At 45.2% G+C, this 15,027-nt stretch overlaps 1 protein-coding gene across 1 annotated transcript in view; it reads left to right on the top strand.

Moving 5' to 3' along the window:
• The window catches only part of AP3D1 (adaptor related protein complex 3 subunit delta 1), a 42,736-nt gene that overhangs the window by 22,435 nt on the left and 5,274 nt on the right, over positions 1–15,027 (top strand). Inside the window, exons 10-27 of the mRNA XM_009096851.4 lie at positions 370–419; positions 817–865; positions 1,305–1,450; positions 2,175–2,323; positions 2,413–2,643; positions 4,043–4,274; positions 4,663–4,808; positions 4,934–5,075; positions 5,776–5,847; positions 6,608–6,683; positions 7,408–7,607; positions 8,236–8,309; positions 10,545–10,752; positions 11,985–12,047; positions 12,672–12,770; positions 13,509–13,658; positions 13,773–13,820; positions 14,162–14,351. Of these exons, the coding sequence (XP_009095099.1) occupies positions 370–419; positions 817–865; positions 1,305–1,450; positions 2,175–2,323; positions 2,413–2,643; positions 4,043–4,274; positions 4,663–4,808; positions 4,934–5,075; positions 5,776–5,847; positions 6,608–6,683; positions 7,408–7,607; positions 8,236–8,309; positions 10,545–10,752; positions 11,985–12,047; positions 12,672–12,770; positions 13,509–13,658; positions 13,773–13,820; positions 14,162–14,351 (2,325 nt within the window). The remainder of the gene's footprint in view (positions 1–369; positions 420–816; positions 866–1,304; positions 1,451–2,174; positions 2,324–2,412; positions 2,644–4,042; positions 4,275–4,662; positions 4,809–4,933; positions 5,076–5,775; positions 5,848–6,607; positions 6,684–7,407; positions 7,608–8,235; positions 8,310–10,544; positions 10,753–11,984; positions 12,048–12,671; positions 12,771–13,508; positions 13,659–13,772; positions 13,821–14,161; positions 14,352–15,027) is intronic.

The raw sequence follows: 15,027 nt of genomic DNA on the forward strand, positions 1-15,027 counted from the left end.
GAAAGTGCACAATTAAAAATTCAGCTGTACAGTAGCTGCTGATATTAAAAGCCTTGACTGCTATGTGATGTCAGTGAAATAAACCCTAGTGAGAGCACAAAAGAGCAGCTTTGACCTGGCTGTTGCAGCTTTTTCTACCTTTACACTTTTTTTCCTGCCCTCTTACTATTACTGTTATGGTATATGGAATTATAAGTTTATGTCACAACCTTCTTTCCTTCCCCCAGACCTCCAAAAGTCCAGGCAAACAGACAAACAGTATTCTAGCACCTTTCCCTGAGAGCTGAGCTGGGTTTGGGCTGTTGGCTGTTGTTGTTGCTGTCACTCCCAGCACAGAAATCCTGACTGGAATTTGTGCTTCTGTTTCAGTTCTGATCTCTCTGTCCTCGGGGATGCCCAACCACAGCGCCAGCATCCAGGTGGGACCCTGGGTTTGGGGCTTGTTTGTTCTGCTCTGCTGGGGGATCCCATGGGCCAGGGAAAATGGGACTGTGTTCCTCTGCCAGAAGTTACAGCAGTAGCTCCCTGAAGTGCTCTCACTGTGCAATCCTGCAGACTGAAGCATTTCTTATATAAATTTTCCTACTTAATTCACTCTAAAATGCAGAGTTTGAGAGTTTTCCCAACTCTTTATTCATATCCTGCTATCAATACAGTCATGCAGAGGTTCCTTTTGTTTGGAAGTCTGTTAATGCAACAAAACCCTCTCACCTGGAGACCTCAGGTCTTGGTCAGATACTTCCTTGTGTATTGAGTAAACTTCATGAAGACTTATTTTAATTAAGACCTGTAACGTGGTGTGGTCTTTTTTTCCAGCTTTGTGTGCAGAAGTTGAGGATATTGATAGAAGATTCTGACCAGAACTGTAAGTATGGTGCTTTCTTCATGGAGCTGTTGGCCCCCAAGCACTGGGGAGATGCTGCAGCAGCCTCAGAGGGGTTGCAGTGCCTGGTGTGCTGTAAACAGTTGCTGGGGGGTTTAATATGGAAATAATTTTTGATGGTGAGCGCTTCTTTATTATAATGTTTTTAAAAACAAATGACAGCAATTATTACTGCTGTTTGTGGTCTTGTAAATCTAAAACAGTTCTTTCCATGCTCTGGGATTCCCCTTTTTATAGATTGGCTGCTTGGAAAGCAGTGACAGCTATTTTCAGCAGAGTGAGTATAATAGTAAAATGCAAGAGTGTTGACTTACTTTAGTGACTGCAGAGAGTACTGGGAATTTTTTAACTTTAAGATTTCATGCTCAGCCCAAATCAGTGTTTCTATATTTGGAAAGAAGTTTTATTTTGTCTTTCACAGTGAAGTACCTGGGCTTGTTAGCTATGTCCAAAATCCTGAAAACGCATCCCAAGTCAGTTCAGTCTCACAAGGATCTCATTCTCCAATGTTTGGATGACAAAGATGAGTCCATCCGACTCAGAGCTTTAGATCTCCTCTATGGCATGGTATGTTCCTACATTTATTTCCTCAGCAGCCCCACTGTCCCTGTAGGAAGGTGATTAAAGAGAATATGCAACTTTCTCTGCCTACTCCACAGCAGACTTTTGATAACAACTCCTATATCTTTACTAGTCCTACTTAGGACTAGTATAATATCTGGCTCAGCATGAGGGCTTTAAAAATTCTGGTTCAGACTGGATGGAGTTTCTCAGTTCAGGCCCTGTAGGAAATCACCCATTTTGAAATCAATTCCATTGGATGTTAATGACTCCTAAATTTGTTTCCTTTATAAGCAAAAATATTTTAAACTCTTAAACTTTCTAATCTGGCAATAGAAGAGTCACTTTCTCTTGGATTTCTGTATTGCTGATAGTAATTCTGATCCTCAGCTCTCCCACAGCAAGGTCATCACAAAATCAGCTGGATGGGAAAAAGCCTTGGAGGTCATCAAGTCCAACTTATGACCCAACACCACTTGTCAGCCAGGCCATGACATAAGTGGCACAATCCAGTCTTTTCTTAAACCTTGTAACTTGTGCTGGCTCTTCTTTAACAAAAACACTGAACAGTATTAGACAGATCTATTTTTGGATTGGTGGCTGCAGAGGTGGTTCTGGTTTACTGTTAACATGATATGGGTCCAGCAAAGAGCCAGCAGCTGCTTGACTGGAACTGAACAGACTTGGCAGTGGAGGAAAGCGGTTGAACCCTTCACCACCTCTTTAACAGGTCTCCAAGAAGAACTTGATGGAGATTGTGAAGAAACTGATGATTCATGTGGATAAAGCCGAAGGGACGACGTACCGAGATGAGCTGCTGACCAAAATCATAGACATCTGCAGCCAGTCCAATTACCAGTACATCACCAACTTTGAATGGTCAGTGCTTTCAGCTGCCAGCTTGGAGCTCATCACCGTGGTAGCGAGGGTTGTGCTCTGATGCCACCCATCCCTCCCCCTTTCCATAGGTACATCAGCATCCTGGTGGAGCTGACCCGGCTGGAGGGCACGAGGCACGGGCACCTGATCGCAGCGCAGATGTTGGACGTGGCCATCAGAGTGAAAGCCATCCGCAAGTTCGCGGTGTCGCAGATGGCCATGCTGCTGGACAACGCCCACCTCATCGCCAGCAACACCCAGAGGAACGGCATCTGCGAGGTGCTCTACGCTGCTGCCTGGATCTGCGGGGAGTTCTCTGAGTAAGTGCAGGCAGAGCCTGGGGTGCTCTGAGGGGCAGCTTTTGGGCAAAGCTTTTGGTCACTGAAAGGTGTTCTTGAGAGAGGGTTCAGAGTATGTACCTTAATGCTGCCAAAAAGACTGTGTTTTTCTTGTTCCCTCATGCTCTTGACTCCTCAGCTCTTTCTAGTCAAGACATTTTTAACTATCTGATCATTTTTCCTGTCTCTCCAGCCTTGCCCACTCATGCAGGAAGCCATAGTAGTGATTTGTGAAATCCCAGAATATCCTGAATCAGAAGGGACCCATAGGGATCATTGATCACACCCCCACCCTGAGCAGCCCTGGGAGTGCTGTCCAAACACTCCTGCAGCTCTGGCAGCCTTGGGACCATTCCCTGGGGAGCCTGGGCAGTGCCCAGCACCCTCGGGGGGAAGAACCTTGCCCTGAGCTCCATGCCAAGCCCTGGCCCAGCTCCAGCCCTTCCTGGCCCCCTGTCCCTGTCCCTGAGCTCAGCCCCTGCCCCTGTGCCTCCCCTGGGGAGGAGCTGCAGCCCCCAGGAGCCTCCCCTCAGTCTCCTGTGCTCCAGCTGAAGGAGCCAAGTGCCCTCAGCTGCTCCTCAGCCCCTTCCCCAGCTCTGTGTCCTTCATTTGGACACTCCCACAGCTTTGGATCCTTCTGGTATTGCAGGTATAAGCTGTTAGATCTCAAGACATTGAAGGAACTTCTAAATAATTAAGGTCTACCCCCATTTATATTCTAGGGAACATGTGCAATCACCATGTTTGAATTAGTCCTTTCTCTCCTCCCTATTTTGCTCTTTTTAAAAGGTTTTTGCAGAGCCCCATCTTGCTGGAAATAAAAAGTTGTCATCTTTTTGTTCAAAAATTTTTGATGCCCACTGTAGCACAGTTTTTCAGTGTATTTGTACCAATATGTTTTTTTAGCTTCAACAGGTGTTTTTGTCTGTTCCTTGTGCAGATATAGCTGTTACCCAGCTTTTATTCTGGTAAATTAGACAGGTGTGGTACTGGAGTATTCTCTTACCAGCTAGTTTGGTGTCTTCTTCTAATTGCCACTCTGAACACTGGCTCCAGTTTTAATTCACAGTGTAGGAGTGATAGTGGGGGAATGCTGGTACAGCTCAGATCTTCATTTCCTTAAAAAAAAAGTTGTGCAAAGAAAACTGCAGATGAAGAAGAAAATACACTCTTCTTTTCCAGTGTTATCACATTTTTACTTAGAAACAGCTTTAGCTTTCAGTTTGTAATAGTCCAGTAACTTTTTGTGTATCTTCCATTGAGATAAGAGCATGAGATCTGTTCAAACAAAGTGCTATGATCTACATTCTTTTTTGTATTAAGCACTGCCTGCTGGATTTTATTTTTGCTTGCCTTTCATCTGTGTATTCTGTCCTTACAGACACCTGGAGGAAGCAAACCAAACCCTGGAAGCAATGTTGAGGCCCAAAGTTACAACCCTGCCAGGCCACATCCAGGCTGTTTACGTGCAGAACATGGTGAAGCTCTATGCATCCATCCTGCAGCAGAAGGAGCAGGCTGGGGAAAAGGAGGCAGCTCAGGAAATTACACAGCTGATGATCGAGCGCCTGCCTCAGTTTGTGCAGAGTGCAGATCTGGAGGTTCAGGAGAGGGTAAGAGAATAAAATGACTTTGGAATTTATCATGGGAAGCATTGGAGCAGGTCTGTGGTTCTCTGTGGCTCTGCACATTTTCTTTAGGCTGTTATCAGTGACAAAGCCCAGCTCTTATTGCAGTTTGATGCCATCTCTGAAGTCTGCCAGCAAGATCTTCACTCAAAAAAATTTAATTTTAAAATTATTCAGGCACTAAGGGGCACAAAAAGGACCCAGCTAAAAGAGAAGCTTAATATGGACTTTTTATATTTGCTCTAAACCTGAAGTTTATGCTGCTTCTCTTAAGTTCCTTAATGGAGTAAACCACCTTCTGTTGACTTCAGTTGCTTTGTTTGGTTCAGCTTGTTAAATATTACTCTGAAACCACTTCTGCATTTCTTCTTAGGCTTCTTGCATCTTGCAGCTAATAAAATACATTCAGAAGCTACAAGCAAAAGAAGTTCCTGTAGCCGAGGAAGTGATAGCCCTGTTTGCTGGTGAGCTGAACCCTGTGGCTCCTAAAGCACAGAAGAAAGTCCCTGTTCCAGAGGGGTAAAGTTCCTTCTCTTTCCCAAACCTTTATTTAAACTTTGAGTAATAAAGCAGAGTATATGATGAGACACTGAAATATTCAGGGGTACTGAGTCAAGCTGTTTGTTTGCTGCAATTCTTCCCAGCCTGGACCTTGATGCCTGGATCAATGAGCCTCCGTCAGACAGCGAGTCTGAAGATGAAAAGCCCAAAACAATATTTCATGAGGAGGAGCAGAGGCATTCCAGACACAGACAGCCAGAAATAGATGAAGAGGAACTGGCCAGAGTGAGTGAATGCTAAAATGCTTTTCTCTACATAATTCACTAGTAATCTAAGTGGTGCTGGAGCAGTGGGGGCTGCTGTGAATTCTCCATGTAGCCAGGGAGCCCTTCTGCTCTCCATAGCTCAGGAAAGCTGATCACTGATGTGAGCTGATGTTTATGGACCTGAGCAGCTTCTGTGAATGACTGTAACATGATTGTGCTCAGCAGTGATCCCACCTTTCCTGCCTCTGACCTCTTTGCTTTCACAGAGAGAACTTGTTATATGAATCTTCACTTCTTCTTCTCGTTGCAGAAATGAAAACAGCAACATTCCAATTGCCATCAAAAATTAATGTCTAGGAAGTTATCACTAGTCTATAATTAAAAAGCCAAGAATAGTGTTCTAAGGAATATTATCATATACAATGGCTTGGCTTAAATCTCATCCCATTCCACCCTCTGCCATGGGCAGGGACACCTTCCACTATCCCAGGTTGCTCCAAGCCCTTTCCAGCCTGGCCTTGAACTCTTCCAGGATGGGAATTAGTAATGGTACCTGCAGTTCTATCCTAGTATGTGTGGTAACTCAGAATTGTTCTGCTCTAGTCTTTTCACAGTAGTTATGTATTGTTCCAAAAATGCAGGGAACTTTTGTTTTGCACTTTGGTGTCTTTTATCTCTTTGCTTACAAACATTGTAACTGCAAATCCTCTTGCTTTTAGCGTCGAGAAGCCCGGAAACAAGAACAGGCAAACAACCCATTTTATATTAAAAGCTCTCCTTCCCCTCAGAAGGTGAGTCTGAATTGCAATATCTCACTGGACTCTGCCGTCACTGTGTGAAGGATCCCAGAATATCAGAGCTGCAGCCTCCTCTGGGACATTCTGATATTTCCCCTGCACTTTTCCCTTCCCACTTTATAATGCATGGACTGGAGTGACTGCCTACAACTGGTTTTATGACTCCTATTTGTTCTGAGAATCTCCTGAGTGACCTGGCACCCCCAGAGCAGCCTGTGAGAGAGTCTGTGCAGTTTGTCCCAGGCCTGGGTGATGGCAGCATTCACATCCCCAGGCACCTCACTCAGAGCCCTGCAGAGGGTGACCCTGGAAATCACTCTGTATTTTGTGGATCAGAAAGTTATTGTGGTGTCTGAACACCTTTTTCAGGGAAAGAACTTCCTTTATTCCCTCTGTATCTCTCTAGATCTGAAGGACTGCCCCATGTTCCTCAACTCCAATCTCCAAATTTATCTTCTGAAGTGGCAAGTTTTTAGCAATAAAATGAACCAAAAATTCTTCAGAGAGCTGCAGTAATTCTTCAGGGCAGTAGTGGGGTTAAAAAACTGTAGCTAAGAGTAGGGTCCTTTAGAATAGTTATCAACTGGCTTTAAAACACACTCTGCTACCACACAGAATTATTAACAAGCTGTTCCATTCCTATCTTTTAAAATGTTCACTTAAGGGATTGAACTGCTTGATGTTTTGTAATATGGCTATTTACAGAAATTTGTGCTGGCCGTGCTCAGAAAGTAACAAATCTTTCTTTTCCCAGCGATACCAAGACACTCCAGGGGTGGAACATATTCCTGTGGTCCAGATCGATCTTTCTGTCCCATTAAAAGTTCCAGGTAAGCACTGCTAATCTTTTAAAATTAATTTTAAAAAATCAGTTTAGCAAAAGTCATAATTCCTTCTTAGGTCTTCCACCTGAGGTTTTGAAGGGCAAGGAACACACTTCTATTAGAGTCTTAAATATATCTCCTTAATTTACATTTGAAAGTAGTACTTTGCGGTCTGAGTTCCTTTCAGGATAATATTAGAAATAGTTCTGTGATCAGGAATGTCAAGCAGCCAGGCCTGTAGCATGTAGAGGAACCACTGTTCTGTGTGGGAACAATCACCTTGAAAATATCTTAGAGGTCTGATGGAGGAGACATGAAATAGAATCTAATGGTAGAGATACTGTTTGAATATCTTGTTTCAGTTATCAAAAATGGTTGTATATCTAAGGATACAGCACTGAAAAGCTGTTGGTAAAGTGCCTTACATGCAAGTACAGCAGCAGTGTCACCAATTCTCCTTAAAATCTCAATGTTTGGATGCTCCTTGTAAAGCAATAATGCAGCCAAGAATCAGAGAGCATGATTGAGCTCTGTCCTGTTTCTGGAGAGATGGGGTGGACAGCAAAGCTGGTGCTTGGGTGGGCTGTGTGAGGTGATGTGGAAGCACAGAGAGGTGTGGATCCACCTGGCTCTGGGAAGCTGGAAGCAGGAGCAGGGCACACTCCTGATGTGGTGTTTCAGTGCTCAGTCCATGTGCTCTGTACCTGAAAGCAGCTTGGCTTTCCCCCAGGAATGCCCATGTCAGATCAGTATGTGAAACTGGAAGAAGAGCGAAGGCATAAACAGAAACTGGAGAAAGACAAGAAAAAGAAAAAGCAGAAAAAGGAGAAGAGAGGAAAACACCATCGCCACAACTCCCTGCACACAGAGAGTGAGGAGGACATTGCTCCAGCTCACCACGTCGACATCATCACAGAGGAGATGCCAGAGGTCAGTTCCTGTGCTTGGGGTCTGGGATTTATCTGTGTGCAGCTCTTGAGATTTTTGCCCCCACAACTGCAGCCAGTCTGATGTGGCAGTTCCAGAGCTGTTTCAGAAATGACTGAGATGACCCCAGGCTGTTCTTGGCAGGGGAAGAAATTACTGTCTCTTTTTTTAACAAAAATTGCCACTGAACTATTAAAAAAGTCAAAACCAACCAAACAATGTTCATCCCTGCTCTAAAAGTAACACTGTCCAAATAGCATTTATTATGCTCTGCTGCTTCACTTTGACAGTAACTTGCTGTCTAGTCAGCAGCTTTGCAGCTGATAATTAATTGCAGATGCTAATGATGTAATCTGTATTTGTTTCTAAAATTTTCTTTAACCAAAACCGAACAGCAGCAATTCAAGTCCTGCTGTTAATGAAGAAGGGATTTCTGTTCCAAATTAATCTTGAAGCTGGATGCTGCACTGAAGTGCATTGTTCCCATAACTTACTGAGCCTGACTGCAGCTGGCCTGCTGCAGTGTTCACAGGCACAAAAAAAAAAATGTAATTTGGGTAGTGTTAGGCTTGAGTTTGAAAATTCCCAGTGGTTTTCTGCCCCAGTGGATGTCTCTTGATCTCTCCTGCAGAATGCTTTGCCCAGTGATGAAGATGACAAAGATCCCAATGATCCCTATAAGGCACTTGACATAGACCTGGATAAGTAAGTGCAGTTTGTGTGTGAGTGCACTGAGTTGCTGAGGGAATGCCTGAGGGCAGGGCTGGGGCTGAGCAGGCAAAGGCAATACAGGCCACGAGGGGGAAAAGCTGAACTCTCTCGCCATGGCTTTGATGAGACTTCAGGTGCTCATCCAGCTTTGGCTCCCACTGCAGCTTGGATGATAAAATCTCAACTCCTGAGTATGAGTGAGGTTTGGGAGGGGCAGGGGAGTCACTGAATGTAGTGTGAGTGTGACTGAAGGAGTCTGGAAGCACAGACAGTGTCACTGGATCAGGTGTGGGTTACTCTGAGGTTTGGGTGTCCCACTGTCTCTCTGCTGTCACCTGTGTTGGCACTGAGTGTGAGCTGTGTCCATTTGTCCCCCTCAGAAGCTCTGTGTCCATGGCAAGCCTGTGTTGTGATCACTGACCAGTAACACCCAGGCTGTCCCACCCCACTGCCCTGTGGCCCCTCAGTGTGTCCCAGTGTAGTGAAGTGTTGTTCTGCTGTGACTGAGCTGCATGTCACACCTGTGCCCAGGCTGGTCCCCACCAGTTCTGGGGCTGTGCCAGTGCCAGCACTGAGCCCCTGCATCCACATGCCCATGAGCCCTGGGCTGTGCAGTGTTGCACATGGAGATTGGTTTGGATTTTTTTTAGTTGCTCTTTTACAAAATCACCATGCTAAAAATAATTGCTGACTTATGGTCCAGGGATGCCCCCTGTAAAGTTTGGAAGACTGTGCAGGCCCCTGTGGGTGTGTGTAGGATCTCTCTCTTCCTCTGAAACTAGAGTCTGTGCCTTTCTTTGCAGTTCCAAATTTATAGGGCTTTGGCCCTTCAGTACCTTGTGAAAAAAATGAATAAAACAGTTTCTGGGGAACTTCCTTTTTTGGAAGGCCAAAGGAACAAATGCATAAAAGGAAATTAATTTCTGACTGTAGCCCCTGTATTTGCATGGTGATTCTCAGCAGCACTGGGCACACCCAGCAGAGCAGGTCCTGGGTGCTGTGCTCCAGGAGGCATCCAGGGCTGGTGGATTGTTCCATCCATTCCCTCCCCTGTGCCATGAGTGCTGTGCTCTCCTGTCATGGTTTCTCATGTCTGTGTCCTCTCTCTTTCTTTCTGTGCTTGCACTGCTCTGTCTGTCACGCTCACACGCAGTCTGGTTTCAGGGAAGCCTTCCAGGTAAGAATATCTCCTGAGTGTTGACCTGTTGACCTTTGTCAGGTTGGTTGATTTTGGACAGGGCAAGTCCTTGAAGGGTGGTGGAACTGTTAAATCAGAGACTCTCACATTTGAGAGTCTGTTTTGTCACTGGCTTTCAGCACCAATGCTGTTCCTTACAGGTATATCTGAAATAGTAAAAGATGAGGCCTGTTAGTTGTTCAATCTTCCCTTAGTGTCTGAAAGTGAAAAATTAATTGGTTCTGGTTCTTAATGCAATATAAGCAAAAAAAAAAAAAAAATTTGAGGCAGTTGAGGCCGTTAGAAATCTTCCTGAAGTGATGTTTGCTGTGCCAATGTGACAATTAATGTTAAATAAAAGCTAATAAATAGGAAAATATGCAGTTGGTGAAGTTCTTGCTGGTTTCTGGAAATGTTTGACAACAATGAGAGAAATTTTTGTGGTGTTTTTTTTCCCAAGCAGTGGATTTAGGATACAGTGTAAATATCACCTGCTATTGGTGCTTATTGGAAACAGGTGTCTGAAGTTACATTTAACTTACAAAATGTGATAGTAGAGTAGAAGTTCATAGTGCAAACTTCCAAACTAAAAATTACTTAGAATAATTCCCAATTGGACCAATCTATTCATCAAGAACAACAAACCCCACACCCTTCAAGGGCTGCTGGAGCCATGCTGGCATTCCACTGCTTGAATTTCCACTCTGCTGGAAATGCTGTTCCACATCCTTGCTTTTCCTTGGAGAGGGATTCCATGGAAACACAGTCTAACATGGAGCTGTTCCTCTGGGGGTGTTCCTCAGCCTCTAGCTGGCACCTCTAAGGGTTAAACAGCCAGACCTTGGCTCTCAGTCACCTTCCAGCTGTTTCCTCTGACTCCTAACCCACAAGGGCAATGTTTGCAGTGCAGAAGTAAACTCCAGGTAGAGAAGTATGCACTGATTTTAAGCTTGGGGGCCCAGCTCCCTAAGAACAAAGCATACCTTGTCTTGGACAGGTTATCTGGCTGAGGGAGGCTGTTTGCTGCAGGTAATGGGCTCTTTCTTTTCAAGACCCTTAGCAGACAGTGAGAAGCTGCCAGTGCAGAGACACAGGAATGTCGAGACCCTGAAGTCACCAGACTCAGAAGTTCCCCTAGTAGAGAAGAAGAGCAAGAAACCCAAAAAGAAGGAAAAGAAACATAAAGATAAAGAAAGAGATAAAGCAAAGAAGAAAGAGAAAGAGAAAAAGGTGGTAGAGGAGGAGGAAGAAGTAAAAAAGGTAATTCTCCAAGATTTGCATTATTTTAGCTCCTGCTGTTATTTATTGCTGAGTTCATTTTGTTGCCTAGGAACAGTTGCATGTAACAGTTCAAACAGCTCAATGCATGCACCCTCTATTTCCTTCAATTTTTACTACTGTAACAGCAGGTATTTAAAGATTTCTGTTAATAAAAATAACACTTAGCCTCCTAAGTTAGCAGAATTCAGCTTACTGCAGCCTACACAGCAGATCTGCCAGAGCTCACGTGGAAGCTGAGTTCGCTGATATTTTGTCTGTTCTCCAAGTGGGGAACTCCTTAGCAAAATATCTGGAACTAGTTTTGTGAGTGTCATTTGTGGTGCATCCTGTCTCCCATGGGCTCCAGAACCTTTCAGTTATAAACCCTGCCCCTAGCTGCCAGTTGCTCTCAGGATTTGAAGCATCCTCCTGTTAACCCTCTGCAGAGCTGCACATTCCCTGTGCACTGCAGCCCTTGGAATGCCAGGGATGCCCTGCCCTGGTGTGGGGGTGCTGGGCAGGTGCTGTCAGCTGGGCCTGCCTTTGGAAGTGCTCAGAGACCGAAGTGAAGCTTCTTGGTGTGTTTGCTCCTGAATGTGTCACAGCATCTGTGCACGAGGAGCACACTGGATGCTGCATTTCCATGGGAACTTAAAGTTTTGATTTAATTGTTGTAGAGTCACAGAATCCCAGACTGGTTTGGGTTCAGAGGAACCTTAAAGTTTATCCAGTCTCACCCCTGCCATGGGCAGGGACACCTTCCACTATCCCAGGGTGTTCCAAGCCCTGTCCAACCTGAAACCTGGCCTTGGGTACTGCCAGGGATCCAGGGGCAGCCACAGCTGCTCTGGGCACCCTGTGCCAGGGCCTGCCCATGCTCACAGGAAAGAATCCCTTCCCAGTATCTCAACTTTCAGTATCCCTCTGTCAATAGGAAGCCATTCCCTGTGTCCTGTCCCTGCATCCCTCGTCCCCAGGCTTTTCTCTAGATTTGCTGGAGCCCCTTCAGGCCCTGCAAGGGGCTCTGAGCTCTCCCTGGAGCCTTCTTTTCTTCAAGTGAGCGCTCCCAGCTCTCTCAGCCTTTCCTCATAGGGCAGATGTTCTAGCCTTGTGATCTTTTTGTTTTGATTTTCTTTTGTTGCTATTGTTGGGGGGTGTTGGGTTTTTAATTTGATTTTTAAGAAAGATATGAAAACAATGATAATGGGGTTTTTTTTTCTCCTGAAATTCAGGGGGAAGACTTGGATTTCTGGCTCTCCACTGCTCCACCAGCTGCTCCCACGCCCCAGCCACAGGTAGGAATCTTCCCCATCAGAAGAAACTTCTGTGGTTATTCCTTGCCTTGAGCTGTGCAGGAGTGCTGTGTCATGCTGCAGCACAGAGGGGAACATCAGCTTCATCTCCTCAACTTCCTGCTGAGGAGCAGAGATACTGTGTCTGCCCAGTTCAGAGGAGCTGGAATGGGAGACTTGAGGCTCACTCTGTGCAGATCAAGGAATAGAAATAGAAACACAGATGCAGCTCCAGGCTTGGTTGATTTTGTTATTGATGAGTATAATGTTACACAGTTGTATGGTTTTATTTCCCAGTATGAGGTGGACTCTAGCAATATTAATAGGCATGAGAAACAGAGTGTGAAAGAAAAATTCTCATGAATTTTGATGGGAAATTCTAGAGGAAAAGACAAAGATATAAGGGGATGGATTCCTTGGAGGAAATCTTCTGAATCGTGTCCTCAGGTGATCATATTTGCTGGGTTTCAGAGGCATAAAATGAAAGCCTTGATACCATGTTAGCCTAATGTCATTTCTGAAATAACAATTGTGAGGAGTTGTCACTGTTGAGTTTCTTTTGGTGTGGGGTTGGGTTGTTCCAGCTGCTTTCCATGAGTGTCAGAATCCTTTTGCTCATCTCCTCAGAACGAGCCTGCAATGGGCACTGCTGTGGTGGCTGAATCTCAAGTGGTAAAAAAAGAAGAAAGGGAAGAACAAGATGAGGAGGAGGAGGATGAAGGAAAGGTAAGTGGTTCAAGTTAAGATGAAATTGCCTCAAGTTATAACAGGGAAGGCTTAGATTAGATATTAGGAAAGATTTTGTTGTTATTGTTTTTTAATGGAAAGGATTGCAACAGGCTGCCCATGGCAGTGGTGGAGTCATTGTCCCTGGAAATGTTCAGAAAACCTGTGGATGTAGCACCTGGGGACATGCTTTAGTGGTGGCACTGGGCTGATGGCTGGACCTGATGGTCTTAAACATCTTTTCCAACCTTCACAATTCTCTGGTTCCATGAAGTTGCTGTCACCTTTCAGCCATATTCTCCTGCTGTCTCAAATTCCTTCAAAAGCAGCACAGAGAATTTACCATCAGCATCTGTTCAGTGCAGTGACTGCCTGCAAATGTTACATCCTTGAAGAGCTGTGACCACCTCATGTCCCTGAGCCAAGGGACAGGTCCCAGTTAAAGCTGAGCTTCCAAACAGTTGGAGAGATTCAGCCTCGTGCTGTTCCCAGATTACTTTGGAATAAGGTGTGGGCAGCTGGGTGGGGGAGCAGGGTTTACTGGGACTCCCCATGGAGTTACTTTTGGGATTTAAGGAATGGTAGCTCTGATTTGGGTTCTGCTGTAAAGGGAAACTTTGCACAGCCCAGGAAGTGCAGAGAGCGAGAGTCTAGAGTTGGAAGTGTGGTAGAGGGGTCATTGCTAGAAATCAAGGGTTTCTTTAAGGGTTTGTTGTAGTTTCTCGTTCTTTTTGGTAGAAATCCTCCAAGCATAAGAAGAAAAAGCACAAGAAAGAGAAAGAAGAGAAATCAAAGGATAAAAAGAAATCCAAAAAGAAGAGTCATCACAGCGAGGAGGAGCCCCCAGAGTCGGTGCAGAACGGGACACTAGAGGATGAGCCACTACCAGTGAGTAGCTGTGCCCAGGCCTGGGGACAAGGAGAGCTCAGCTGCTTGGGAGGGAGGACAGTGACAGCTCTCCAGACATCAGTTCTGGTGTGACTGTGTTCTCTTGTTTTTCAGCCCATGTCCAGTTACCGCCTTCTCGCTGAAAACCCATACATTAAAATGGTGAGTTGGGGCTGTTTGTGCTGGGTGTTGGCTCTGTGTGCCCTGAGAGAGGGGTGCCCTGGGCATGGTGGAGTGCCTTTATGGAGCCATCACATGACTGAAGACCTGTTTCAGTCCCAGAAAGTAGAACTACAACCAAGCTCCATTTCCTTTCCTTTGAGTGGCCCACTTTAATTTTTCAGTTGATACTTTCTCAGTCCTTCGCTGATCACCATTGTGTTTCCATAAATTTACAGCTATAACAAATTACCTCCCTTTTGAACCTTTTTTTTAATCCCCATTCTGTGTTCTGTTTCTTGAAGTTTGAGTCTTTCCTGTGACTTTTTTCACTTCATTTGCAGACCTATGATATTCAAGGAAACCTCCAGAATGACAGCCAAGTTACAGTGTCTGTTATCTTTGAGAACAAAAGCACTAGCTTCCTTAAGAGCATGGAACTGAATGTCCTGGACTCTCTCAACACTAAAATGCTCCGACCAGAAGGATCATCAGTACACGATGGGATACCTGTGCCCTTCCAGCTCCCCCCTGGTATGCACAGCTTTGCACAGGGCTCTTGGAGTGTGGCCGGCCCTGCACTGCCCTCCTGTGGAAAGAGCTGCTTGAACTTCTTGCTGTTTTCCAGAAAAAGCATCTCTGCCTGGGTGTTGCTGGGCTTTCCCACAGTTCCCTGGAGAGGATAAGCCTTCTCCCAGTATGGCTGTAATGCAGGTGGTTCTGCACAGCAAGAGCAAAGCCTTAATCTAGGGCTGGAAGTCCAAATGTCTGAGTTCCTTTTCCAGATGCCTGCAGGCTGGCACACCTTTGACTACAGGAATCCAAAATTCATTATGTGTTTGCTATGAGATTTAAAATAAAACAAGGCAGTAGGTTTGTGAAGCATTAGAATCCACTCTGGATATATTCTGGAGCTCTTGACCCACTGTTTAAATGGCAGAGGCCTTTTGCAGTGAAGGTTTGTGATAAGGATGTGCAAGGAGGGCAGCTGAGCCTTCCAGAAGCATTAAGCACAGAAATGAATGATAATGGTTTTGTACAGAGCACAGTAGTACAGTCAAATCTATGAACTTCCCTGAATTTCCCTTCCTTCACCAAGGAGTTCATTTGCATCCTGGAACAGCTCACAGAGGGCTGGAGTAGCCTCAGGGAGCTTTTCAATCCCCCATGGAAAGCAGTGGGGTATTTGAATTGTTTTAAATCTGTATGT

This window comes from Serinus canaria, chromosome 28 (genome assembly GCF_022539315.1).
Source record: "Serinus canaria isolate serCan28SL12 chromosome 28, serCan2020, whole genome shotgun sequence".
Taxonomy (NCBI): Eukaryota; Metazoa; Chordata; class Aves; order Passeriformes; family Fringillidae; genus Serinus; species Serinus canaria.